This window comes from Oncorhynchus masou, chromosome 31, assembly GCF_036934945.1.
Source record: "Oncorhynchus masou masou isolate Uvic2021 chromosome 31, UVic_Omas_1.1, whole genome shotgun sequence".
NCBI lineage: Eukaryota > Metazoa > Chordata > Actinopteri > Salmoniformes > Salmonidae > Oncorhynchus > Oncorhynchus masou.
In genome coordinates this window covers 12193880-12221783 of record NC_088242.1, presented here as the reverse complement: position 1 = coordinate 12221783, position 27904 = coordinate 12193880, and the positions used below count along the sequence as shown (strand labels likewise).

The 27904-nt window shown below is 45.4% G+C and overlaps 2 protein-coding genes across 3 annotated transcripts; both read left to right on the top strand.

Moving 5' to 3' along the window:
* Positions 1-2198: 2198 nt before the first annotated feature.
* On the top strand, positions 2199-20273 carry LOC135523430 (serine protease HTRA2, mitochondrial-like). The gene is made up of 7 exons (XM_064950098.1): positions 2199-2865; positions 3209-3413; positions 5978-6172; positions 17751-17892; positions 18117-18186; positions 18308-18403; positions 19182-20273. Exons 1-7 carry the CDS (start codon positions 2393-2395, stop codon positions 19345-19347), a joined length of 1347 nt encoding a protein of 448 aa, XP_064806170.1. The 5' UTR covers positions 2199-2392; the 3' UTR covers positions 19348-20273.
* Positions 20274-23359: 3086 nt separating this feature from the next.
* On the top strand, positions 23360-27037 carry LOC135523429 (phenazine biosynthesis-like domain-containing protein 2). Of its 2 annotated transcripts, XM_064950097.1 has the most exons (10): positions 23360-23637; positions 23737-23842; positions 24412-24511; positions 24775-24873; positions 25220-25329; positions 26038-26067; positions 26155-26243; positions 26351-26526; positions 26605-26667; positions 26838-27037. In XM_064950097.1, exons 2-10 carry the CDS (start codon positions 23759-23761, stop codon positions 26948-26950), a joined length of 864 nt encoding a protein of 287 aa, XP_064806169.1. In that variant the 5' UTR covers positions 23360-23637; positions 23737-23758; the 3' UTR covers positions 26951-27037. The 2 variants fall into 2 exon arrangements, with proteins under 2 accessions (XP_064806169.1, XP_064806168.1); XM_064950096.1 differs by having other exon boundaries at positions 23360-23842.
* Positions 27038-27904: the final 867 nt, after the last annotated feature.

Sequence of the window (27904 nt, the reverse complement as noted above, 5' to 3'; positions counted from 1 at the left end):
TCATATTAAACATCTCCAATCCAAAATCAAATCTGGAATCGGCTTTCTATTTCGCAACAAAGCCTCCTTCACTCACGCCGCAAAACTTACCCTAGTAAAACTGACTATCCTACCGATGACACCGACTTCGGCGATGTCATCTACAAAATAGCTTCCAACACTCTACTCAGCAAACAGGATGCAGTCTATCACAGTGCCATCCGTTTTGTTACCAAATCACCTTATACCACCCACCACTGCGACCTGTATGCTCCAGTCGGCTGGCCCTCGCTACATATTCGTCGCCAGACCCACTGGCTCCAGGTCATCTAAAAGTCTATGCTAGGTGGTAAAGCTCCGCCTTATCTCAGTTCACTGGTCACGATAACAACATCCGCCCGTAGCACACGTTCCAGCAGGCATATCTCACTGATCATCCCCAAAGCCAACACCTCATTTGGCCGCCTTCCCTTCCAGTTCTCTGCTGCCAGTGACTGGAACGAATTGAAAAAAAATTGCTGAAGTTGGAGATTTTTATTTCCCTCACCAACTTTAAACATCAACTATCTGAGCAGCTAACCGATCGCTGCAGCTGTACATAGTCCATCTGTAAATAGCCCACCCAATCTACCTACCTCATATCCCCATACTGTTTTTATCTTATTTACTTTTCTGCTCTTTTGCACACCAGTATCTCTACTTGCACATCATCATCTGCTCATTTATTACTCCAGTGTTAATCTGCTAAATTGTAATTATTTGCTCCTATGGCCTATTTATTGCCTACCTCCCCATGCCTTTTGCACACACTAGATATCGACTTTCTTTTTTTCTGTGTCATTGACTTGTTTATTGTGTTATTGGCTTGTTTATTGTTTACTCCATGTGTAACTCTATGTTGTTGTCTGTCACACACTGCTTTGCCGTATCTTGGCCAGGTCGCAGTTGCAAATGAGAACTTGTTCTCAACTAGCCTACATGGTTATATAAAGGTGAAATAACTAAATAAATCAAATGTTTCCGGCCATCTTGCCATGATTAAAAGCAGTGGTTCGCCTTGTTTTCAGATTAGCTTTGTTAAAATCCCCAGCTACAATAAATGCAGCCTCAGAATATATGGTTTCCAGTTTACATAGAGTCCAGTGACGTTCTTTCAAGGCGGTCAAGGTATCTGCAATGTAGTCGGGCAGGAACACAACCCTTAAGTTTTACAGCCCACCGCACGGGATGCAGCTTTGGTCAAATTGACATCAAAAGTTTTATTTTTTTGCATTTTAGCTAACCGTAACCCTTTCCCTAACCTTAGGAAACCCTCTCCCAATTGACTACATTAAAGTGGTGGTAGTCCTCAATGGTGCTGCCCATAGTAAAATAGCATTTTGGTCACTTGAGGTTTCTATCATTCTGTATGGTCGTGATCTCGGTTGGGGACGTGTCCCCTAATTCTCCTAACCTGATACAAAATAAGTCACCGGAAGTGGCGTTAAAACAGTGTTTCTCGATCTGGGTTGAACATAAATTAGCAGCAACATAAAATCACAGCAGCAAAATTAAGACTTCCGGTTTTGGGATTTTGCACAGTAAAACGGTATGTGTATCATACAAAATCTTTTTTTTTCAGCTTTGCATAATGTCATTATGTAAAAATATATATAACTACATGGGGGAACATCTCAACTAAAGAGAATTACTGATTTAAATGTGTAAAAGGCGCAACTGGCTCATCATCATTAGGTTCATCTCGGTTGTTAACACGTCTGCCAGTTCAGTTTAGTTACTTCAACAACACAACGTAATCACCTATAGGTCTGCATTGCAGTAAATAGAGTGGGTGGAGTAGAAAGTATTGCTGGGCATTTAGGCCACTCCCCCATGAAATAACACTATATATCGATTCCACAGACCCTCGTGAGCAATCCCAACTCCATTTACTTCGGCACCTAGAATAGTTCTCTCTATAAGCCTATATGTATTTTATATACACTTTATTGCATTGGGGGCATTTATTTGACTTTGGAACATGTTTTAAAACCCATGTAATTCCAATGTCACTTAAATATGAATCATTCATGTTTAGATAATCATTTTTCATGTTTTATGTATAAATACAGGTTGACACTTCTACTATTACTTGCGGGGCTTTTATTTAGACCGTTTCTGAAATTCTGTGACCCGGAAGTACTTTTTGCGTGTTACAGACGAGACACTGGTTATTTTTTTGACCGAGTTAGGTCGTGGTCTGACAGCTGGTACGTGGATCTAGCCAGTAGCCACAGTTTTATGATTACGTTTTTATAAATCCGTAGGTTACTAAGGTCAGAAAGAGTTGTAGATCCATATGGTCAAGAAAGGAGTGTGAATTGTTGAATTTGTTGTAAAAGTTATTTTTCTGCATTCTGCCTGATGCAACAACATGTCAACACATGTCAATCGTCCGCTCTTCTGGATAATCAGGAGGTACACTGGGGAATATCTCCGAAAATGTAACATTTTGAACGAGCGAACACGAGGACGAGTTTCCGGTGCCTCTGTCGGTTACAAACAGCACTCAACGGGAGACGCAAACACCTGTCATGTCAACAATGTTCCGACCATTTGGAGCGCAGGAGGCGGCAGGGGCAGGGGCTCAGAGCGGACTACTCTCCTCAAGTCAGTTGCTGTTGGGTTGGGACTCGGTAGTGCGGCAGTTCTGCATTTCAGAGGGGACGAGGAGGACGTTTGTGAGAGGAGAGGTTTACTTTGTGATTCGATCCTAGAACGTGTCTTGCCAACAGCCCACTGTGCATCTCCTTTTAAACCCGACAGTCCACGATTCAAGTTCAACTTCATTGCGGATGTGGTGGAAAAATCTACGCCCGCTGTCGTGTATATTGAAATCGTCGGCAGGTAAAATCACATGACCGCTTTGATGGGCTAGTTTGTTTTGATAACAAAATACAATAGTGCCAGTCCCGTTTGCTATCGTACCAACTCCTCCATGTCACTGATTATCATGTCATGTTTGGATTGGCAATGTTGGCAAGAGCACATACAGATCTGAGACCAAGTTGATGATAACCCCTGACCAACAATTGCTCTCCATCCAGGGACTCCGCAATGCATCTGACCCTATGACTTTCAGTGTGTGTGTGTGTGTGTGTCAAGGGGTTTTGTGAAAGGGCGTTCTAAATGTCCATTATAACCAATGAACAATAACGTAACCTGTAATGTTCAACTATGATACTGACAGGCACCCGTTCTCCGGTCGGGAAGTCCCCATCTCCAACGGTTCTGGTTTCATTGTCAGCAGTGATGGGCTCATAGTCACCAATGCTCATGTAGTGGCCAATAAGAGAGGAGTCCGGGTCAAGCTAACCAATGGGGAGACGTATAACGCCACTGTGCAAGACGTCGATCAGGTGGCGGACATAGCCACTATAAAAATCAATGCCCAGGTAAGAGGTTATGATTGAGTCATGACACTCACTCTACACTCTCGGTCTGTCTCTCTCTTCTCTTTATCACCCCCCCTAGCATTTTCTCCTCTCTGTAGCATTTCTCCTCTCTGTAGCACCCTCTCAGTCTCCCTCTCCTCTCTGTAGCACCCTCTCAGTCTCTCTCTCTTCTCTGAAGCACCCTCTCAGTCTCTCTCTCTTCTCTGAAGCACCCTCTCCATCTCTCTCTCTCTTCTCTGTAGCACCCTCTCAGTCTCTCTCTCTCTTCTCTGTAGCACCCTCTCCGTCTCTCTCTCTTCTCTGTAGCACCCTCTCCGTCTCTCTCTCTCTTCTCTGTAGCACCCTCTCCGTCTCTCTCTCTTCTCTGTAGCACCCTCTCCGTCTCTCTCTCTTCTCTGTAGCACCCTCTCCGTCTCTCTCTCTTCTCTGTAGCACCCTCTCTGTCTCTCTCTCCTCTCTGAAGCACCCTCTCCGTCTCTCTCTCCTCTCTGTAGCACCCTCTCTGTCTCTCTCTCCTCTCTGAAGCACCCTCTCCGTCTCTCTCTCCTCTCTGTAGCACCCTCTCCGTCTCTCTCTCCTCTCTGTAGCACCCTCTCCGTCTCTCTCTCCTCTCTGTAGCACCCTCTCCGTCTCTCTCTCTTCTCTGTAGCACCCTCTCCATCTCTCTCTCTTCTCTGTAGCACCCTCTCCATCTCTCTCTCTTCTCTGTAGCACCCTCTCCATCTCTCTCTCTTCTCTGTAGCACCCTCTCCATCTCTCTCTCTTCTCTGTAGCACCCTCTCCATCTCTCTCTCTCTCTGTAGCACCCTCTCCATCTCTCTCTCTTCTCTGTAGCACCCTCTCCATCTCTCTCTCTTCTCTGTAGCACCCTCTCCATCTCTCTCTCTTCTCTGTAGCACCCTCTCCATCTCTCTCTCTTCTCTGTAGCACCCTCTCCATCTCTCTCTCTTCTCTGTAGCACCCTCTCCATCTCTCTCTCTTCTCTGTAGCACCCTCTCCATCTCTCTCTCTTCTCTGTAGCACCCTCTCCATCTCTCTCTCTTCTCTGTAGCACCCTCTCCGTCTCTCTCTCCTCTGTAGCACCCTCTCTGTCTCTCTCTGCTCTCTGTAGCACCCTCTCAGTCTCTCTCTGCTCTCTGTAGCACCCTCTCAGTCTCTCTCTGCTCTCTGTAGCACCCCCTCAGTCTCTCTCTCTTCTCTGTAGCACCCTCAGTCTCTCTCTCCTCTCTGTAGCACCCTCTCCATCTCTCTCTCTTCTCTGTAGCACCCTCTCCATCTCTCTTTCTCTGTAGCACCCTCTCCATCTCTCTCTCTTCTCTGTAGCACCCTCTCCATCTCTCTCTCTTCTCTGTAGCACCCTCTCCATCTCTCTCTCTTCTCTGTAGCACCCTCTCCATCTCTCTCTCTTCTCTGTAGCACCCTCTCCATCTCTCTCTCTTCTCTGTAGCACCCTCTCCATCTCTCTCTCTTCTCTGTAGCACCCTCTCCATCTCTCTCTCTTCTCTGTAGCACCCTCTCCATCTCTCTCTCTTCTCTGTAGCACCCTCTCCATCTCTCTCTCTTCTCTGTAGCACCCTCTGTCTCTCTCTCTCTTCTCTGTAGCACCCTCTCTGTCTCTCTCTCTCTTCTCTGTAGCACCCTCTCAGTCTCTCTCTCCTCTCTGTAGCACCCTCTCCGTCTCTCTCTCCTCTCTGTAGCACCCTCTCCGTCTCTCTCTCCTCTCTGTAGCACCCTCTCCGTCTCTCTCTCCTCTCTGTAGCACCCTCTCCATCTCTCTCCTCTCTGTAGCACCCTCTCCGTCTCTCTCTGCTCTCTGTAGCACCCTCTCAGTCTCTCTCTGCTCTCTGTAGCACCCCCTCAGTCTCTCTCTCTTCTCTGTAGCACCCTCAGTCTCTCTCTCCTCTCTGTAGCACCCTCTCCATCTCTCTCTCTTCTCTGTAGCACCCTCTGTCTCTCTCTTCTCTGTAGCACCCTCTGTCTCTCTCTCTCTTCTCTGTAGCACCCTCTGTCTCTCTCACTTCTCTGTAGCACCCTCTGTCTCTCTCTCTTCTCTGTAGCACCCTCTCAGTCTCTCTCTCTTCTCTGTAGCACCCTCTCTCTCCTCTCTGTAGCACCCTCTCAGTCTCTCTTCTCTGTAGCACCCTCTGTCTCTCTCTCTTCTCTGTAGCACCCTCTCCGGCTCTCTCTCTCTTCTCTGTAGCACCCTCTCCGTCTCTCTCTCCTCTCTGTAGCACCCTCTGTCTCTCTCTCCTCTCTGTAGCACCCTCTGTCTCTCTCTCCTCTCTGTAGCACCCTCTCCGTCTCTCTCCTCTCTGTAGTACCCTCTCCGTCTCTCTCCTCTCTGTAGTACCCTCTCCGTCTCTCTCCTCTCTGTAGCACCCTCTCCGTCTCTCTCTCTTCTCTGTAGCACCTTCTCCTCTCTTTGCTCTTCTCTGTAGCACCATTTTCCGTCGCTCGCTCTTCTCTGTAGCACCCTCTACATCTCTCTCTCCTCTCTGTAGCCCCCTGTCCTCTCTGTAGCCCCCTCTCCCTACCCTCTAACTGTGTCTCTCTCCTCTCTGTAGCACCCTCTCCCTACTCTCTCTCTGGGGCTGTCGTCGGATGTGCGTCAGGGGGAGTTTGTGGTTGCCATGGGCAGCCCGTTTGCCCTGAGGAACACCATCACGTCAGGTATTGTCTCTTCAGTCCAGCGGGGCAGCAAGGAGCTGGGTCTGTCCAAACCCAACATGGACTATATCCAGACAGACGCTGCCATCGATGTGAGTACCTTGGTCTGTTTACAGTAACCATAACCTGCTAGTAAAGCATTTGACAGTAACCCAAGCCTGCTAGTAAAGCATAGACTCTAACCCTAGCCTGCTAGCAAAGCATAGACCCTAACCCTAGCCTGCTGGTAAAGCATTGACAGTGACCCTAGCCTGCTAGTAAAGCATTGATTCTAACCCAAGCCTGCTGGTAAAGCATTGACTCTAACCCTAGCCTGCTAGTAAAGCATTGACTCTAACCCTAGCCTGCTAGTAAAGCATTGACAGTGACCCTAGCCTGCTAGTAAAGCATTGATTCTAACCCAAGCCTGCTGGTAAAGCATTGACTCTAACCCTAGCCTGCTAGTAAAGCATTGACTCTAACCCTAGCCTGCTAGTAAAGCATTGACAGTGACCCTAGCCTGCTAGTAAAGCATTGACAGTGACCCTAGCCTGCTAGTAAAGCATTGATTCTAACCCAAGCCTGCTGGTAAAGCATTGACTCTAACCCTAGCCTGCTGGTAAAGCATTGACTCTAACCCTAGCCTGCTGGTAAAGCATTGACTCTAACCCTAGCCTGCTGGTAAAGCATTGACTCTAACCCTAGCCTGCTGGTAAAGCATTGACTCTAACCCTAGCCTGCTGGTAAAGCATTGACTCTAACCCTAGCCTGCTAGTAAAGCATTGACAGTGACCCTAGCCTGCTGGTAAAGCATTGACAGTGACCCTAGCCTGCTGGTAAAGCATTGACAGTGACCCTAGCCTGCTGGTAAAGCATTGACAGTGACCCTAGCCTGCTGGTAAAGCATTGATTCTAACCCTAGCCTGCTAGTAAAGCATTGATTCTAACCCAAGCCTGCTGGTAAAGCATTGACTCTAACCCTAGCCTGCTAGTAAAGCATTGACAGTGACCCTAGCCTGCTAGTAAAGCATTGACAGTGACCCTAGCCTGCTGGTAAAGCATTGACAGTGACCCTAGCCTGCTGGTAAAGCATTGACAGTGACCCTAGCCTGCTGGTAAAGCATTGACTCTAACCCTAGCCTGCTGGTAAAGCATTGACTCTAACCCTAGCCTGCTAGTAAAGCATTGACTCTAACCCTAGCCTGCTAGTAAAGCATTGACTCTAACCCTAGCCTGCTAGTAAAGCATTGACTCTAACCCTAGCCTGCTAGTAAAGCATTGACTCTAACCCTAGCCTGCTAGTAAAGCATTGACAGTGACCCTAGCCTGCTAGTAAAGCATTGACTCTAACCCTAGCCTGCTGGTAAAGCATTGACTATAACCCAAGCCTGCTAGTAAAGCATTGACAGTGACCCTAGCCTGCTGGTAAAGCATTGACAGTGACCCTAGCCTGCTGGTAAAGCATTGACTCTAACCCTAGCCTGCTGGTAAAGCATTGACTCTAACCCTAGCCTGCTGGTAAAGCATTGACTCTAACCCTAGCCTGCTGGTAAAGCATTGACTCTAACCCTAGCCTGCTGGTAAAGCATTGACAGTGACCCTAGCCTGCTGGTAAAGCATTGACTCTAACCCTAGCCTGCTGGTAAAGCATTGACAGTGACCCTAGCCTGCTGGTAAAGCATTGACAGTGACCCTAGCCTGCTGGTAAAGCATTGACAGTGACCCTAGCCTGCTGTTAAAGCATTGACTCTAACCCTAGCCTGCTGGTAAAGCATTGACAGTGACTCTAGCCTGCTGGTAAAGCATTGACAGTGACTCTAGCCTGCTGGTAAAGCATTGACAGTGACCCTAGCCTGCTGGTAAAGCATTGACAGTGACCCTAGCCTGCTGGTAAAGCATTGACAGTGACCCTAGCCTGCTGGTAAAGCATTGACAGTGACCCTAGCCTGCTAGTAAAGCATTGACTCTAACCCTAGCCTGCTAATAAAGCATTGACAGTAACCCTAGCCTGCTGGTAAAGCATTGACTCTAACCCTAGCCTGCTAGTAAAGCATTGACAGTGACCCTAGCCTGCTAGTAAAGCATTGACTCTAACCCTAGCCTGCTAGTAAAGCATTGACAGTGACCCTAGCCTGCTGGTAAAGCATTGACAGTGACCCTAGCCTGCTAGTAAAGCATTGACTCTAACCCTAGCCTGCTGGTAAAGCATTGACTCTAACCCTAGCCTGCTGGTAAAGCATTGACTCTAACCCTAGCCTGCTGGTAAAGCATTGACTCTAACCCTAGCCTGCTGGTAAAGCATTGACTCTAACCCTAGCCTGCTGGTAAAGCATTGACTCTAACCCTAGCCTGCTGGTAAAGCATTGACTCTAACCCTAGCCTGCTGGTAAAGCATTGACTCTAACCCTAGCCTGCTGGTAAAGCATTGACTCTAACCCTAGCCTGCTGTTAAAGCATTGACTCTAACCCTAGCCTGCTGGTAAAGCATTGACAGTGACTCTAGCCTGCTGGTAAAGCATTGACAGTGACTCTAGCCTGCTGGTAAAGCATTGACAGTGACCCTAGCCTGCTGGTAAAGCATTGACAGTGACCCTAGCCTGCTGGTAAAGCATTGACAGTGACCCTAGCCTGCTGGTAAAGCATTGACAGTGACCCTAGCCTGCTAGTAAAGCATTGACTCTAACCCTAGCCTGCTAATAAAGCATTGACAGTAACCCTAGCCTGCTGGTAAAGCATTGACTCTAACCCTAGCCTGCTAGTAAAGCATTGACAGTGACCCTAGCCTGCTAGTAAAGCATTGACTCTAACCCTAGCCTGCTAGTAAAGCATTGACAGTGACCCTAGCCTGCTGGTAAAGCATTGACAGTGACCCTAGCCTGCTAGTAAAGCATTGACTCTAACCCTAGCCTGCTGGTAAAGCATTGACTCTAACCCTAGCCTGCTGGTAAAGCATTGACTCTAACCCTAGCCTGCTGGTAAAGCATTGACTCTAACCCTAGCCTGCTGGTAAAGCATTGACTCTAACCCTAGCCTGCTGGTAAAGCTTTGACTCTAACCCTAGCCTGCTGGTAAAGCATTGACAGTGACCCTAGCCTGCTGGTAAAGCATTGACAGTGACCCTAGCCTGCTGGTAAAGCATTGACTCTAACCCTAGCCTGCTGGTAAAGCATTGACTCTAACCCTAGCCTGCTAGTAAAGCATTGACTCTAACCCTAGCCTGCTAGTAAAGCATTGACTCTAACCCTAGCCTGCTAGTAAAGCATTGACTCTAACCCTAGCCTGCTAGTAAAGCATTGACAGTGACCCTAGCCTGCTAGTAAAGCATTGACTCTAACCCTAGCCTGCTGGTAAAGCATTGACTATAACCCAAGCCTGCTAGTAAAGCATTGACAGTGACCCTAGCCTGCTGGTAAAGCATTGACAGTGACCCTAGCCTGCTGGTAAAGCATTGACAGTGACCCTAGCCTGCTGGTAAAGCATTGACAGTGACCCTAGCCTGCTAGTAAAGCATTGACTCTAACCCTAGCCTGCTGGTAAAGCATTGACTCTAACCCTAGCCTGCTGGTAAAGCATTGACTCTAACCCTAGCCTGCTGGTAAAGCATTGACTCTAACCCTAGCCTGCTGGTAAAGCATTGACAGTGACCCTAGCCTGCTGGTAAAGCATTGACTCTAACCCTAGCCTGCTAGTAAAGCATTGATTCTAACCCAAGCCTGCTGGTAAAGCATTGACTCTAACCCTAGCCTGCTAGTAAAGCATTGACAGTGACCCTAGCCTGCTGGTAAAGCATTGACAGTGACCCTAGCCTGCTGGTAAAGCATTGACAGTGACCCTAGCCTGCTGGTAAAGCATTGACTCTAACCCTAGCCTGCTGGTAAAGCATTGACTCTAACCCTAGCCTGCTAGTAAAGCATTGACTCTAACCCTAGCCTGCTGGTAAAGCATTGACAGTGACCCTAGCCTGCTAGTAAAGCATTGATTCTAACCCTAGCCTGCTGGTAAAGCATTGACTCTAACCCTAGCCTGCTAGTAAAGCATTGACAGTGACCCTAGCCTGCTGGTAAAGCATTGACAGTGACCCTAGCCTGCTGGTAAAGCATTGACAGTGACCCTAGCCTGCTGGTAAAGCATTGACTCTAACCCTAGCCTGCTGGTAAAGCATTGACTCTAACCCTAGCCTGCTAGTAAAGCATTGACTCTAACCCTAGCCTGCTAGTAAAGCATTGACTCTAACCCTAGCCTGCTAGTAAAGCATTGACTCTAACCCTAGCCTGCTAGTAAAGCATTGACTCTAACCCTAGCCTGCTAGTAAAGCATTGACTCTAACCCTAGCCTGCTAGTAAAGCATTGACAGTGACCCTAGCCTGCTAGTAAAGCATTGACTCTAACCCTAGCCTGCTGGTAAAGCATTGACTATAACCCAAGCCTGCTAGTAAAGCATTGACAGTGACCCTAGCCTGCTGGTAAAGCATTGACAGTGACCCTAGCCTGCTAGTAAAGCATTGACTCTAACCCTAGCCTGCTGGTAAAGCATTGACAGTGACCCTAGCCTGCTGGTAAAGCATTGACAGTGACCCTAGCCTGCTGGTAAAGCATTGACTCTAACCCTAGCCTGCTGGTAAAGCATTGACTCTAACCCTAGCCTGCTGGTAAAGCATTGACTCTAACCCTAGCCTGCTGGTAAAGCATTGACTCTAACCCTAGCCTGCTGGTAAAGCATTGACTCTAACCCTAGCCTGCTGGTAAAGCATTGACTCTAACCCTAGCCTGCTGGTAAAGCATTGACTCTAACCCTAGCCTGCTGGTAAAGCATTGACTCTAACCCTAGCCTGCTGGTAAAGCATTGACTCTAACCCTAGCCTGCTGGTAAAGCATTGACTCTAACCCTAGCCTGCTGGTAAAGCATTGACTCTAACCCTAGCCTGCTGGTAAAGCATTGACTCTAACCCTAGCCTGCTGGTAAAGCATTGACTCTAACCCTAGCCTGCTGGTAAAGCATTGACTCTAACCCTAGCCTGCTGGTAAAGCATTGACTCTAACCCTAGCCTGCTGGTGGTAAAGCATTGACAGTGACCCTAAGCATTGACAGTGACCCTAGCCTGCTGGTAAAGCATTGACAGTGACCCTAGCCTGCTGGTAAAGCATTGACTCTAACCCTAGCCTGCTGGTAAAGCATTGACTCTAACCCTAGCCTGCTGGTAAAGCATTGACTCTAACCCTAGCCTGCTGGTAAAGCATTGACTCTAACCCTAGCCTGCTAGTAAAGCATTGACTCTAACCCTAGCCTGCTAGTAAAGCATTGACTCTAACCCTAGCCTGCTAGTAAAGCATTGACAGTGACCCTAGCCTGCTAGTAAAGCATTGACTCTAACCCTAGCCTGCTAGTAAAGCATTGACAGTGACCCTAGCCTGCTGGTAAAGCATTGACAGTGACCCTAGCCTGCTAGTAAAGCATTGACTCTAACCCTAGCCTGCTGGTAAAGCATTGACTCTAACCCTAGCCTGCTGGTAAAGCATTGACTCTAACCCTAGCCTGCTGGTAAAGCATTGACTCTAACCCTAGCCTGCTAGTAAAGCATTGACAGTGACCCTAGCCTGCTGGTAAAGCATTGACAGTGACCCTAGCCTGCTGGTAAAGCATTGACAGTGACCCTAGCCTGCTGGTAAAGCATTGACTCTAACCCTAGCCTGCTGGTAAAGCATTGACTCTAACCCTAGCCTGCTAGTAAAGCATTGACTCTAACCCTAGCCTGCTAGTAAAGCATTGACTCTAACCCTAGCCTGCTAGTAAAGCATTGACTCTAACCCTAGCCTGCTAGTAAAGCATTGACTCTAACCCTAGCCTGCTAGTAAAGCATTGACAGTGACCCTAGCCTGCTAGTAAAGCATTGACTCTAACCCTAGCCTGCTGGTAAAGCATTGACTATAACCCAAGCCTGCTAGTAAAGCATTGACAGTGACCCTAGCCTGCTGGTAAAGCATTGACAGTGACCCTAGCCTGCTAGTAAAGCATTGACTCTAACCCTAGCCTGCTGGTAAAGCATTGACTCTAACCCTAGCCTGCTGGTAAAGCATTGACTCTAACCCTAGCCTGCTGGTAAAGCATTGACTCTAACCCTAGCCTGCTGGTAAAGCATTGACTCTAACCCTAGCCTGCTGGTAAAGCATTGACAGTGACCCTAGCCTGCTGGTAAAGCATTGACAGTGACCCTAGCCTGCTGGTAAAGCATTGACTCTAACCCTAGCCTGCTGGTAAAGCATTGACTCTAACCCTAGCCTGCTGGTAAAGCATTGACTCTAACCCTAGCCTGCTGGTAAAGCATTGACTCTAACCCTAGCCTGCTGGTAAAGCATTGACTCTAACCCTAGCCTGCTGGTAAAGCATTGACTCTAACCCTAGCCTGCTGGTAAAGCATTGACTCTAACCCTAGCCTGCTGGTAAAGCATTGACTCTAACCCTAGCCTGCTGGTAAAGCATTGACTCTAACCCTAGCCTGCTGGTAAAGCATTGACTCTAACCCTAGCCTGCTGGTAAAGCATTGACTCTAACCCTAGCCTGCTGGTAAAGCATTGACAGTGACCCTAGCCTGCTGGTAAAGCATTGACAGTGACCCTAGCCTGCTGGTAAAGCATTGACTCTAACCCTAGCCTGCTGGTAAAGCATTGACTCTAACCCTAGCCTGCTGGTAAAGCATTGACTCTAACCCTAGCCTGCTGGTAAAGCATTGACTCTAACCCTAGCCTGCTGGTAAAGCATTGACTCTAACCCTAGCCTGCTGGTAAAGCATTGACTCTAACCCTAGCCTGCTGGTAAAGCATTGACTCTAACCCTAGCCTGCTGGTAAAGCATTGACTCTAACCCTAGCCTGCTGGTAAAGCATTGACTCTAACCCTAGCCTGCTGGTAAAGCATTGACTCTAACCCTAGCCTGCTGGTAAAGCATTGACTCTAACCCTAGCCTGCTGGTAAAGCATTGACTCTAACCCTAGCCTGCTGGTAAAGCATTGACTCTAACCCTAACCTGCTGGTAAAGCATTGACTCTAACCCTAGCCTGCTGGTAAAGCATTGACTCTAACCCTAGCCTGCTGGTAAAGCATTGACTCTAACCCTAGCCTGCTGGTAAAGCATTGACTCTAACCCTAGCCTGCTGGTAAAGCATTGACAGTGACCCTAGCCTGCTGGTAAAGCATTGACTCTAACCCTAGCCTGCTGGTAAAGCATTGACTCTAACCCTAGCCTGCTGGTAAAGCATTGACTCTAACCCTAGCCTGCTGGTAAAGCATTGACAGTGACCCTAGCCTGCTGGTAAAGCATTGACTCTAACCCTAACCTGCTGGTAAAGCATTGACTCTAACCCTAGCCTGCTGGTAAAGCATTGACTCTAACCCTAGCCTGCTGGTAAAGCATTGACTCTAACCCTAGCCTGCTGGTAAAGCATTGACTCTAACCCTAGCCTGCTGGTAAAGCATTGACTCTAACCCTAGCCTGCTAGTAAAGCATTGACTCTAACCCTAGCCTGCTGGTAAAGCATTGACAGTGACCCTAGCCTGCTGGTAAAGCATTGACTCTAACCCTAGCCTGCTGGTAAAGCATTGACTCTAACCCTAGCCTGCTGGTAAAGCATTGACTCTAACCCTAGCCTGCTGGTAAAGCATTGACTCTAACCCTAGCCTGCTGGTAAAGCATTGACTCTAACCCTAGCCTGCTGGTAAAGCATTGACTATAACCCAAGCCTGCTAGTAAAGCATTGACAGTGACCCTAGCCTGCTGGTAAAGCATTGACAGTGACCCTAGCCTGCTGGTAAAGCATTGACTCTAAGTCTAGCCTGCTAGTAAAGCATTGACTCTAACCCTAGCCTGCTAGTAAAGCATTGACTCTAACCCTAGCCTGCTAGTAAAGCATTGACAGTGACCCTAGCCTGCTAGTAAAGCATTGACTCTAACCCTAGCCTGCTAGTAAAGCATTGACAGTGACCCTAGCCTGCTGGTAAAGCATTGACAGTGACCCTAGCCTGCTGGTAAAGCATTGACTCTAACCCTAGCCTGCTGGTAAAGCATTGACTCTAACCCTAGCCTGCTGGTAAAGCATTGACTCTAACCCTAGCCTGCTGGTAAAGCATTGACTCTAACCCTAGCCTGCTGGTAAAGCATTGACAGTGACCCTAGCCTGCTAGTAAAGCATTGATTCTAACCCAAGCCTGCTGGTAAAGCATTGACTCTAACCCTAGCCTGCTAGTAAAGCATTGACTCTAACCCTAGCCTGCTGGTAAAGCATTGATTCTAACCCTAGCCTGCTGGTAAAGCATTGACAGTGACCCTAGCCTGCTAGTAAAGCATTGACAGTGACCCTAGCCTGCTGGTAAAGCATTGACAGTGACCCTAGCCTGCTGGTAAAGCATTGACAGTGACCCTAGCCTGCTGGTAAAGCATTGACTCTAACCCTAGCCTGCTGGTAAAGCATTGACTCTAACCCTAGCCTGCTAGTAAAGCATTGACTCTAACCCTAGCCTGCTAGTAAAGCATTGACTCTAACCCTAGCCTGCTAGTAAAGCATTGACTCTAACCCTAGCCTGCTAGTAAAGCATTGACTCTAACCCTAGCCTGCTAGTAAAGCATTGACAGTGACCCTAGCCTGCTAGTAAAGCATTGACTCTAACCCTAGCCTGCTGGTAAAGCATTGACTATAACCCAAGCCTGCTAGTAAAGCATTGACAGTGACCCTAGCCTGCTGGTAAAGCATTGACAGTGACCCTAGCCTGCTAGTAAAGCATTGACTCTAACCCTAGCCTGCTGGTAAAGCATTGACTCTAACCCTAGCCTGCTGGTAAAGCATTGACTCTAACCCTAGCCTGCTGGTAAAGCATTGACTCTAACCCTAGCCTGCTGGTAAAGCATTGACTCTAACCCTAGCCTGCTGGTAAAGCATTGACAGTGACCCTAGCCTGCTGGTAAAGCATTGACAGTGACCCTAGCCTGCTGGTAAAGCATTGACTCTAACCCTAGCCTGCTGGTAAAGCATTGACTCTAACCCTAGCCTGCTGGTAAAGCATTGACTCTAACCCTAGCCTGCTGGTAAAGCATTGACTCTAACCCTAGCCTGCTGGTAAAGCATTGACTCTAACCCTAGCCTGCTGGTAAAGCATTGACTCTAACCCTAGCCTGCTGGTAAAGCATTGACTCTAACCCTAGCCTGCTGGTAAAGCATTGACTCTAACCCTAGCCTGCTGGTAAAGCATTGACTCTAACCCTAGCCTGCTGGTAAAGCATTGACTCTAACCCTAGCCTGCTGGTAAAGCATTGACTCTAACCCTAGCCTGCTGGTAAAGCATTGACTCTAACCCTAGCCTGCTGGTAAAGCATTGACAGTGACCCTAGCCTGCTGGTAAAGCATTGACAGTGACCCTAGCCTGCTGGTAAAGCATTGACAGTGACCCTAGCCTGCTGGTAAAGCATTGACTCTAACCCTAGCCTGCTGGTAAAGCATTGACTCTAACCCTAGCCTGCTGGTAAAGCATTGACTCTAACCCTAGCCTGCTGGTAAAGCATTGACTCTAACCCTAGCCTGCTGGTAAAGCATTGACTCTAACCCTAGCCTGCTGGTAAAGCATTGACTCTAACCCTAGCCTGCTGGTAAAGCATTGACTCTAACCCTAGCCTGCTGGTAAAGCATTGACTCTAACCCTAGCCTGCTGGTAAAGCATTGACTCTAACCCTAGCCTGCTGGTAAAGCATTGACTCTAACCCTAGCCTGCTGGTAAAGCATTGACTCTAACCCTAGCCTGCTGGTAAAGCATTGACTCTAACCCTAGCCTGCTGGTAAAGCATTGACTCTAACCCTAGCCTGCTGGTAAAGCATTGACTCTAACCCTAACCTGCTGGTAAAGCATTGACTCTAACCCTAGCCTGCTGGTAAAGCATTGACTCTAACCCTAGCCTGCTGGTAAAGCATTGACTCTAACCCTAGCCTGCTGGTAAAGCATTGACTCTAACCCTAGCCTGCTGGTAAAGCATTGACAGTGACCCTAGCCTGCTGGTAAAGCATTGACTCTAACCCTAGCCTGCTGGTAAAGCATTGACTCTAACCCTAGCCTGCTGGTAAAGCATTGACTCTAACCCTAGCCTGCTGGTAAAGCATTGACTCTAACCCTAGCCTGCTGGTAAAGCATTGACAGTGACCCTAGCCTGCTGGTAAAGCATTGACTCTAACCCTAACCTGCTGGTAAAGCATTGACTCTAACCCTAGCCTGCTGGTAAAGCATTGACTCTAACCCTAGCCTGCTGGTAAAGCATTGACTCTAACCCTAGCCTGCTGGTAAAGCATTGACTCTAACCCTAGCCTGCTGGTAAAGCATTGACTCTAACCCTAGCCTGCTAGTAAAGCATTGACTCTAACCCTAGCCTGCTGGTAAAGCATTGACAGTGACCCTAGCCTGCTGGTAAAGCATTGACTCTAACCCTAGCCTGCTGGTAAAGCATTGACTCTAACCCTAGCCTGCTGGTAAAGCATTGACTCTAACCCTAGCCTGCTGGTAAAGCATTGACTCTAACCCTAGCCTGCTGGTAAAGCATTGACTCTAACCCTAGCCTGCTGGTAAAGCATTGACAGTGACCCTAGCCTGCTGGTAAAGCATTGACAGTGACCCTAGCCTGCTGGTAAAGCATTGACAGTGACCCTAGCCTGCTGGTAAAGCATTGACTCTAACCCAAGCCTGCTGGTAAAGCATTGACTCTAACCCTAGCCTGCTGGTAAAGCATTGACTCTAACCCTAGCCTGCTGGTAAAGCATTGACTCTAACCCTAGCCTGCTGGTAAAGCATTGACTCTAACCCTAGCCTGCTGGTAAAGCATTGACTCTAACCCTAGCCTGCTGGTAAAGCATTGACTCTAACCCTAGCCTGCTGGTAAAGCATTGACTCTAACCCTAGCCTGCTGGTAAAGCATTGACTCTAACCCTAGCCTGCTGGTAAAGCATTGACTCTAACCCTAGCCTGCTGGTAAAGCATTGACTCTAACCCTAGCCTGCTGGTAAAGCATTGACAGTGACCCTAGCCTGCTGGTAAAGCATTGACTCTAACCCTAGCCTGCTGGTAAAGCATTGACAGTGACCCTAGCCTGCTGGTAAAGCATTGACAGTGACCCTAGCCTGCTGGTAAAGCATTGACAGTGACCCTAGCCTGCTGGTAAAGCATTGACAGTGACTCTAGCCTGCTGGTAAAGCATTGACAGTGACTCTAGCCTGCTGGTAAAGCATTGACAGTGACCCTAGCCTGCTGGTAAAGCATTGACAGTGACCCTAGCCTGCTGGTAAAGCATTGACAGTGACCCTAGCCTGCTGGTAAAGCATTGACAGTGACCCTAGCCTGCTGGTAAAGCATTGACAGTGACCCTAGCCTGCTAGTAAAGCATTGACAGTGACCCTAGCCTTCTGGTAAAGCTTTGTGGTCCACTGCCGTTGACGTAACTTCCCTGGTCTGGTCATGGATGTGAACTAATTGCCAGTAGTAATTTAGTCGACACTCTTATCCAGATAAATGTACAATCGGTGCGTCCAGCTTGTAAGGAACGAGTTGTATGAACAACCACACATCACAACCCCCTATCTGCAAAATCAGAGCTCATAAGAGTAAAGCGTTATGTTCTCCAAATGTATGACATGATCAATAATGCTTCTGGATTGTTCTGTCTTGCAGTTTGGGAATTCTGGAGGGCCTCTGATTAATCTGGATGGTGAGGTGATCGGCATCAACACCATGAAGGTGACGGCAGGGATCTCCTTCGCGATCCCCTCGGATCACGTCAAACACTTCCTGAACCAAGCCTCCGACAAGAAGAGTGAGTTATTTTACCGTGCTGACAAAGTGCCATAGCCTGGTCCCAGATCTGTTTGTGCTTTCCTGCCAATTCATATGTTGGCTCCTATGGTCATTGTGTGACAATAGGACTAGGTCAGACACTACCAACAGGTCTGAGACCAGGCTAATAAGACCATAGACCCACTACCTTGAAGTTATTTGCACTTCTTGGAAGTTTAAGGTTTTTGTGATTGTCTCTCCTAGAGTCTCGATTGGGGGTGTTGGACACCAAGCGGAGATACATCGGGGTCATGATGCTAACCCTGACTCCAAGGTAAAGGTCAAATGACAGCTATTGTGCTGCACCTGAGTGAACAGGAAAGCTATCACCTACCTGGGGTAGGATGAATGACAGTGGAGGATTTAGCCATAGTTGGATGTCTATTCTGTTGCAGTATCATTGCCGAGTTGAAGCTGAGGGATCCCTCCTTCCCTGATGTCACTTACGGGATCATGATCCACCGTGTCATCATAGGCTCTCCAGCCAACAGGTGAGCACCATGTAATGCAAGGTCTCCATATTCAATTCAACTGTGATGTGTGCATTGTTTATTCTTTCTTCGTGCGTCAGTGAAATACACTTAAGAATGAATGAATGTGGAATGCACTCTAAAGGTATATTTCAATACAAAATCCCAGGGCAGGTATGAAGCTAGGTGACCGTGTCGTTATAACCCTCCACAGGGCAGGTATGAAGCTAGGTGACCGTGTCGTTATAACCCTCCACAGGGCAGGTATGAAGCCAGGTGACCGTGTCGTTATAACCCTCCACAGGGCAGGTATGAAGCCAGGTGACCGTGTCGTTATAACCCTCCACAGGGCAGGTATGAAGCTAGGTGACCGTGTCGTTATAACGCTCCACAGGGCAGGTATGAAGCTAGGTGACCGTGTCGTTATAACCCTCCACAGGGCAGGTATGAAGCTAGGTGACCGTGTCGTTATAACCCTCCACAGGGCAGGTATGAAGCTAGGTGACCGTGTCGTTATAACCCTCCACAGGGCAGGTATGAAGCCAGGTGACCGTGTCGTTATAACCCTCCACAGGGCAGGTATGAAGCCAGGTGACCGTGTCATTATAACCCTCCACAGGGCAGGTATGAAGCCAGGTGACCGTGTCGTTATAACCCTCCACAGGGCAGGTATGAAGCCAGGTGACCGTGTCGTTATAACCCTCCACAGGGCAGGTATGAAGCCAGGTGACCGTGTCGTTATAACCCTCCACAGGGCAGGTATGAAGCCAGGTGACCGTTTCGTTATAACCCTCCACAGGGCAGGTATGAAGCCAGGTGACATAGTGCTGGAGATCAATGGCACCAAGGTGAATACGTCAGAGGAGATTTACAATGCCGTGAGGACCAGCGACAGCATCACCATGGTGATCAGAAGGGGTCAGGACCTACTCAGACTACACATGACCCCAGAGTTCACAGAGTGATGTCATCAAACATTGCCAGTTAGTGGAGCCACATGATATAGAGGTAGTGTACGAAGAAGAGGACAGTTGGTGCACTGAAGAGGACGGGGATACTGAATGATCCCACCCACAACATGCTATCACATTACTGTCTGTGTGGTTCTACACATTAAATAAACCACAGGACAGAAGTCATGTAAAGATATAAGATGGCCTATTAACAGATAGCAGCCGACTTTAAAGCCGAGTCCAGTCTGACTGATATACAAATCACCTTGTATCATAAATAACTACTCCAATATTATTTGTAGATCCATCAGTCACAATTTACACGATACATCGCAGTTTTGATGCTCTCGAACACTGCCTACCATGGGTTTACAGTCGTGAGATAAGATGGGCTATGATTAACACAGTATTAGATACTGTAACTGAAGGCTGAAGAAAGTGACAGTTGGTTGTGACTGATTGGGTTCAAACCAAGACACTGCCCTCAACAGACCACCATGTGATTTATAATGAAACGGATACTTATACTAACATATTGAGCTATAAGGCTCTGCACTGAAGTATTTACAGTTATGACATCAATATACAGTACATCCATCAATTGACTTGTATTGTTTTGGTATTTAATTACAACCTCATTGAAGATCTGATATAACCAACAAGAGGTGTGATTCAATCCGATCTGTGGTCGATCCGCGTTATAGCATGCTTGACATTTTAAAGGTAATTTTTAATACAGCCAACAAATGAAATGTTTAAAAATTAATGCATCTCTGCTAATGTGGTGAAATTGTCTTTAAAAGTTGTATTGTCTACAAGTGCTTTCAGATTAAATCCCGCCCAAGGTTGTAATTAGGGTTTTCACTATAATACACTGTATCAGTTGTGTGCACAATATTTTTACTGAAAGTCACTACAATAAACTATTTTAAAATGTTGATATTTCTAAGTCAGATACAGTCCTACCAATCTCAGCATCCCAGAACAGAAAACCTCACATATGTTAGTCTGAGAGATTACTGTACAACACACTTTACTTGTTTGTTTTTGGTAAAGCAGGTAGGTTAGCATATTTCCCTTTCTACTTCCTGCCTGTGTCTTAAATAGTGTGGTTTTAAAGGTTCAGGTTGGGTTGTGAGAAGTAGGTATTGATCTTAAGCCAAAAAAGTAAATTAACATGAGCACAACAATGCCTAACTTCAGTAATGCTCTACCAAGGGGTTCCAGCAGACAGCTTTGACCTACTACAGTAGCTATGTTGGTCTATTGTATTTCAAACAACATATAGACAGGTTACTTAGGATTCAAAACTACTGTAGTAGGTCCAAGCTGTGTGCTGGATAACCTTATTGGAGCATTGTTGAAGTAGGCAATGTGGTGCTCATGTGATTTTCCTTTTTCGATCACAGACAAATGCCTGCGTTGAAATGCCTGCCTGAAAATGTTTAATTTCCATGTTTTTTTTACACAAAGTAATTATACAACATTTCCACATGCAAAAGATGTCTTTTTTTTGTAATTTCCACATCAAATTATGTTCTAAAAATTGAAGTGTTGGAGCTGAAAATGTGGACTCAATTGTAAACAAATTTGTCAGAGATGGAGAAGTATGCACTCTGGAAAGATATGGATATGCAACCACCCCAGATTTAGACATTCGAGTGGTGTGACAGCCACAAACTCAAAAATAACAAATGCAAATACATATTACCTTACAGTCAATGTCTAGTCTCATCCTCAGATGCAGTTGGAGCTGAGTTGATAACCTATAGCATTGAAAAGTGTGAGCTAAAGGTCTGTTACCGGTGGCTATCTTTGGTTGTACCGGTATGTCAGATTAGCGAAATTGCCAATTTCTCAGACTCTGAGTACCACAGAAACACTTTGAATGAATAACAGACATGTTCATAACAAGTGGCTATGGATGAAGATCAAAATATCTGTTCAAAAACATATTTTAAAACCAAATTTAACTACATTTTAAAATATGATTATTTTAGGGAATTTAAACCATTTCTTAGCTAAATATAGCTAGGTTTCCGCGCTTGTTGGTTAGCCAGCAAGCCAATGTTAGCGCTCCTTTGGCTGGTACAACTTTATTTTAGCTAGCTAGCTGATCAAAACACAACCATATTCATTGGCTCAAATCAGAAACAGCTCACCGATAACAACCCATTTTCTCATGTCGGATAATTATCTGGATGCATTTTATTAAATAAAGGGTGGCTACTGTCATATATACATATATTCACATACATAGCTCATATATCAAGCACATATATTAAGCATCATTTAGGTGGCCTTACTGCCCTCAGGCTCTTTAGTTGTAACCCTATAATTAAAGCTTGCACAACACACACCCAGCCATAAACTGCCCCTCTCAGCTCCCCTTATCTCACGACTCCGGGACACACAAACATCTTCTTGCATAAGCACACACACACACTCCACTCCCCTTTCTACTGGGCAGAAGCCAGGATGGGACGACTTCACGGGGCACCAATGAGGCTCCTGCACAGGCTCGGTCAGGACCCGCCTCCAACCTTCACCAACCAGTCAGAAGACAGAACTACAAGAATCAACCCTACGTCATTCTATGTACAAAATCTGTTGCACACTCTGTTCAGGGATCCTTGTCAGCTGCCTCCTGAGCCATATGACTAGGTCCATGCACGCTTAATTTCAGGACAAGATATCTTTGACTTAATAAACTGCCTTTTTGCTATACTTGATTCCACTCTGTCCAGCGTCTTGATTTGGTCTCTCTCTCCGGTAGCTAATCATCAACACTACAATGAAGAATCTCAACTATATTTTGGTTTGTTTAACACTGTTTTTGGTTACTACATGATTCCATATGTGTTCATAGTGTTGATGTCTTCACTATTATTCTACATTGTAGAAAAAATAAAAACCCCTGGAAGGAGTAGGCGTGTCCAAAATTGACTGGTACTGTACATATCTATTTTTTTATACCACTCTGAGACCGGAAAATATTCTAAGTGGGTACTTTTCATGAACGTAAAAACATTCAAATTCAATCTTCAAGACTTCAAGGTTTAGTTAACTCCGTTTTAGAACATCCCCCTCAGTCCTCTCACTCTTGAGTTACCATAGAAACCATCACCATGGCCTAAAACCAAAAAAGAAATAAATCCAGAAATTAAAAACATTGATTCAAGCATTGTCATTAAGTGTTTTCTGAAATACAGGCAGATGATAGTATCAGAGGAGATGATGGAAAGTATTTACCCATTTTAGATGCTCCACTAGCAGTTGAGTTTAAGAAGAACTCAATATATCAATGTTCTGCAGAACAAAAAAAACTCATAATTAATTATGTAATGGTTCTCATTGAAAGGGCTTATCATAACGGGGCAATAGTTAAAACTTCTTATGGCTGTAGGGGCAGTATCGAGTAGCTTGGATCAACGGTGCCCAGAGTAAACGGCCTGCTCCTCACCGTCGAAAACGGATGCAGTTAATTGCCCTCTTAGTTGGAGGTCCAATTCACAAACGTTATGCACCCCAGCCCTCGATTTTACAACCGATTTTGCTCGAGGGAGCAAGTGAAGAACTTTAATCACTTGTGGGGTTGATATGACCCACAATTCAATGCAAACTATTGTCACGTGTCAAACTCCGGCGTACAGGAAGTCTCAAATGTAATTAACATGACTGCGTTTTTGGCATGTCAGACAAAATTACAAAACTAGCTTTCTAAATATATATATATATACATATATATTTAAAATGTAGCTAGTTTCATAAACATATTTTTGGGAATTCTGATATTTATTGGAATAAATGCCCAAACTATAAAACTAGCTAGCTACCTGACAGTTACCTTAGTTTAAATAGCTATGTTCGCTTGCTAGGTACCTTTTTAAGATCAATATTTCCACCAAGGAGGTTGCCTCTCCAATCATCACTCTCACTCGCTTAGGCAAGGGACATAAGGTATACTCGGATTTGACGATGTAAAACGTAATTCGAGGGTTTTAGGACCCAGGGCTGTAGTTTGTACTGCTGCCTATATATGATCAAAATAGTCTAGGTGGGGTTCTCTCATTGTCTCCTCTTTACAAGGATTTTGAAACAAAATACACATTTACCCTGGGCAGATGCCTACCTACAGTTTCGATCAAATCAATGAAATAAAGATAGCTAGGAGACCAGAGTTGCCTAACCTTTTTCACCTGCACTGGTCTGAAAGCGCAATATTTTGGGCCTATTCTATGGGGAGATTGTCTCGCCAAGCCAGACCTATCAAGTCGGTGCAGACGAAGAAAATGAGAGGAAGTAATAGACTTTAGACTCTTGGAATGATACACCCTCTGGTTAAAGTGTATTTGGAGGCGTGCAGCTGTTAAACTTATCCATTTCTCTCCGTGAAATCAGCACAGGTCTACTCTAGTAAGTAATGGAGATTCCAGTATTCACTGTTGATGCGTTTACCAACTTACCTTTCAAAGGAAATCCTGCAGCAGTTTGTCTGCTTTTACATGTAAGTAATGTTTACATACCCTACATTATTCATCTCATATGTATACGTATATACTGTACTCTATATCATCTACTGCATCTTTATGTAATACATGTATCACTAGCCACTTTAACTATGCCACTTTGTTTACATACTCATCTCATATGTATATACTGTACTCGATACCATCTACTGTATCTTGCCTATGCTGCTCTGTACCATCACTCATTCATATATCTTTATGTACATATTCTTTATCCCCTTACACTTGTGTATAAGACAGTAGTTTTGGAATTGTTAGTTAGATTACTTGTTGGTTATTACTGCATTGTCGGAACTAGAAGCACAAGCATTTCGCTACACTCGCATTAATTAACATCTGCTAACCATGTGTATGTGACAAATAAAATTTGATTTGTACACTTTTCTACTTAGGCAAATAATACATGATTTACATGTCATTGCATATGTTCATGTATTGCTGAATAATCAACATGAGTATTTGCTTTAAATTATCTTACCACAGGTATACTTAAATATTACCAATGTAATCATGAAAAAAAAATACTGTTGACTGTTCTCAACCAAAGGAATTGCAGGATGATATGTACCAGAACGTTGCTGCTGAGATGAACCTGTCAGAGACTGCCTTCATCATACGGCTGAATTCAAAAGACGACTTCAGCTCAGGTATCTTTTTTTTTGTTGACATTCTGAAATAGAGTTGTAACTTAAAAATGTATTCGATATCAAAAGGTATGCCACTTTTACCATTTTCTGTGCAGAAGTTTGCATGTCTGCCATCTGGTGGTAATCTATTTTATTGCAATTAACTAAGAGGGGGTGACTGCTGCCAATGAGAGTAGATGGGGATTGAGGAAAGAACATGTAAATCAACTCACCACAACTTCCTAAAATGACTGACATGGGAACGTGTATGTGTTGTATTGAAGGAGCACGCTTTCGTTTGCGTTGGTTCACCCCCACCACTGAGGTTCCTCTGTGTGGCCATGCCACCCTGGCTTCAGCTGCAGTACTGTTTTACAAAAAAAGTAAGAATGACAGTGACGACATTAAACACAATAAGGCACGGGGGGTGCCTGGATACAGCCCTTAGCTGTGATATATTGGCCATATACCACAAACCCACAAGGTGCCTTATTGCTATTATAAACTGGTTACAAACATAATTACAACAGTACAAATAAATGTTTTGTCATACCCGTGGTATACGGTCTCATATACCACTGCTTTCAGCCAATCGGCATTCAGGGCTCGAACCATCCAGTTTATAGTACAGTATCTCACATGTAAGCAAGTGAATTGCAACAAGTACACACTTTCTGTAGAGAATGCAATTTTAATTAACTGTTTCTATCCCACAACCCCTTCCTTCAGAAAATGTCAACTCAACAGTAGTATTTGAGACATTGAGTGGAGAGCTGTATGTGCGACAACAAGGGGAATCTATAGTGATGGATTTTCCCCTGAACAAACCTACTCCTGTGGTAGGTGATGGAATCAATGTGGTACATTCATGTTCAGCATGTTATATACACTGAGTATACCAAACATTAGGAACACCTACCTAATATTGTAGGCCATCATTGTGAATAAGAATTTGTTCTTAACTGACTTGCCTAGTTAAATAGAAAAAATGTAGTTGCACCCCCTTTTGCCCTCAGAACAGCCTTAATTCGTTGGGGTATGAACAAGGTGTCAAGCTTTCCACAGGGATGCTGGCCCATGTTGACTCCAATGCTTCCCACAGTTGTGTCAAGTTGCCTGGATGTCCTTTGGGTGGTGGACCATTCTTGATACACACGAGAAACTTGTTGATCGTGAAAACCCAGCAGTGCTGCAGTTCTTGACACAAACCGGTGCACCTGGCACCTACTACCATACCACGTTCAAAGGCACTTAACTTTTGTCTTGCCCATTCACCCTCTGAAGGGCACACGTACACAACCGTTGTCTCAAGGCTTTTCTATCCTTCGTTATCCTGTCTCCTCCCCTTCATCCACACTGATTGAAGTGGATTTAACAGGTGACCCCAATAAGGGATACTAGCTTCACCTGGTCAGTCTGTCATGGAAAGAGCAGGTGTGCTTAATGTTTTGTGCACTCAGTGCACATGCTATTATAAATATTGCATAAAAGCCTTTGCATATCAATGTAACTTATTAAATTAACTAATTTAAGCTTAATATCCGCAGGGTCTTAATGAATTTAAAGACATAGTTAAGGTAAGTGTGTCATCCTTCTTACCACTGTTTCTATAATTTATGGTGAGGAATAAGACTTGATGTGACAGTCTGAATGTGTATGTGCAGGCTGCTGTGGGAGACCAGCCAGTTCAAGAAGTGTGCCTCTGTGCCATCACCAAAATGCTCATGGTGCGCCTTGCTGACAGTTGTGACAGGTAACATTCAAATATATAATAAAAACACCCTGGGCTGTTGGGAAATGGAGAGGATGGAAGGGCAACGTAACCTGAAAGGGATTGAAACAGTGAGTCTTGGGTTATAGGTCAGTGCTCACATCCCTGCAGCCAGACCCAGCAGTTCTGCTTCGTGTAGACACTGGCGGGAGGGTTAGGGGTCTGCTTGTCACCATGATTGGAGACCCTGGCTGTCAGCCTGGCTATGCCTTCTGCTCCAGAACCTTCTTCCCCTGGTTCGGGGTTCCTGAGGACCCTGTGACTGGTAAGAACAGAGGACATTGGCCAGTCTTATTCTTTAATTCAAATATATATATATTTTTTATTTTATTTATTTTTTTAGGCTCTGCGCATACTGTCCTTGCAGGCTACTGGTCAGAGAAACTTGGCAAGAAAAAGATGCTGGGTGGGTAATCTAAACAGTATTGCAACATGGAGGTCAAATTCCATTGCACAGAACAATACATTTACAGATATTGGTGGACATGTACATCTTGAGTCCAGTAAAATCCAATCAGTAATCATGTAATTTGAAGAACTGCCACTAACATACTATATTTCCCCCCTGTGTGACAGCCTATCAGTGCTCTAGCCGTGGTGGGGAGCTGGAGCTTGAGCTACTGGATGATGGCAGGCTCAATATCGCTGGCCAGGCGGTAACCGTCCTGCAGGGGATTCTCACTGTGTAGAGACTATGCTGTTTACTCAGAACTAGCCAAATGTATAACAGGAGCATAGCAATTAAATGTTAAAAAAATCCTCTGACTGTCTACAAATTATTTGGGTTTTGAGAGATTATTCCATTGTGTCAAGTTGTTAGTCAACATTCAGCATACAATCCTCACTATTTGTACAGTGAAGCTAAATTTTTAAAATGTCTCTATACTCCAGAGTTTTGGATATGAGATCAAGTTTTGAATATGAGGTGACTACTGAAAGTCACCTTTAAATTGGGGGTATTTTCATACATATTGGTTTTACCATTAAGGAAGTTCACTTTATTTAAATCAAAAGCTGTATTTTGGGTGTAAATGATATGTTATAGAAGGATCCAAACATTGTTTGTTTGTTGCAATTTCACTTTGGTTTTGAGAAACGTCCGCCGCCAGCAATATACTTTCTCATGCTCATTCTGCAGTGTAGGGTTTTAGATAAAACATGAACAAAAGCAACAACAACAAAACACACACCCAAATACATCTTTTAAGAAACGGAAGCACTCTCAGTATAGTGATGCAGGTCTTTAGATCTAATACAGATGAAATTGTGCCATACCAAACTGTATCTTTAAAGTTAAATTCCATTTGGTTTCCCCTTTCCAGCTGTGATATCTATGTGTAGCTCGCCTATGCAAACACAAAGAATGTACGACTCAAGTCGTACAAAATGGAATATAATCTTGCAGATAAAATTCGCAACGACACAGTTTCATGTGTTCAACATCTAAAGACCTGCATCACTATACTGAGAGCATTGCCATTTCTAACGTTATGTTTTGGGATTTTTTGTTCAGAACAACTATGAGGAAGTGTATCTCTGGTTGGGGTAAGTTGCTCAAAACCAAGTGAAATTGCAAAAAAAAAAAAAAAAATGTCTGGATTCTTCTATAACATGCCATTTACATCCAAAATACAGATTTGTCT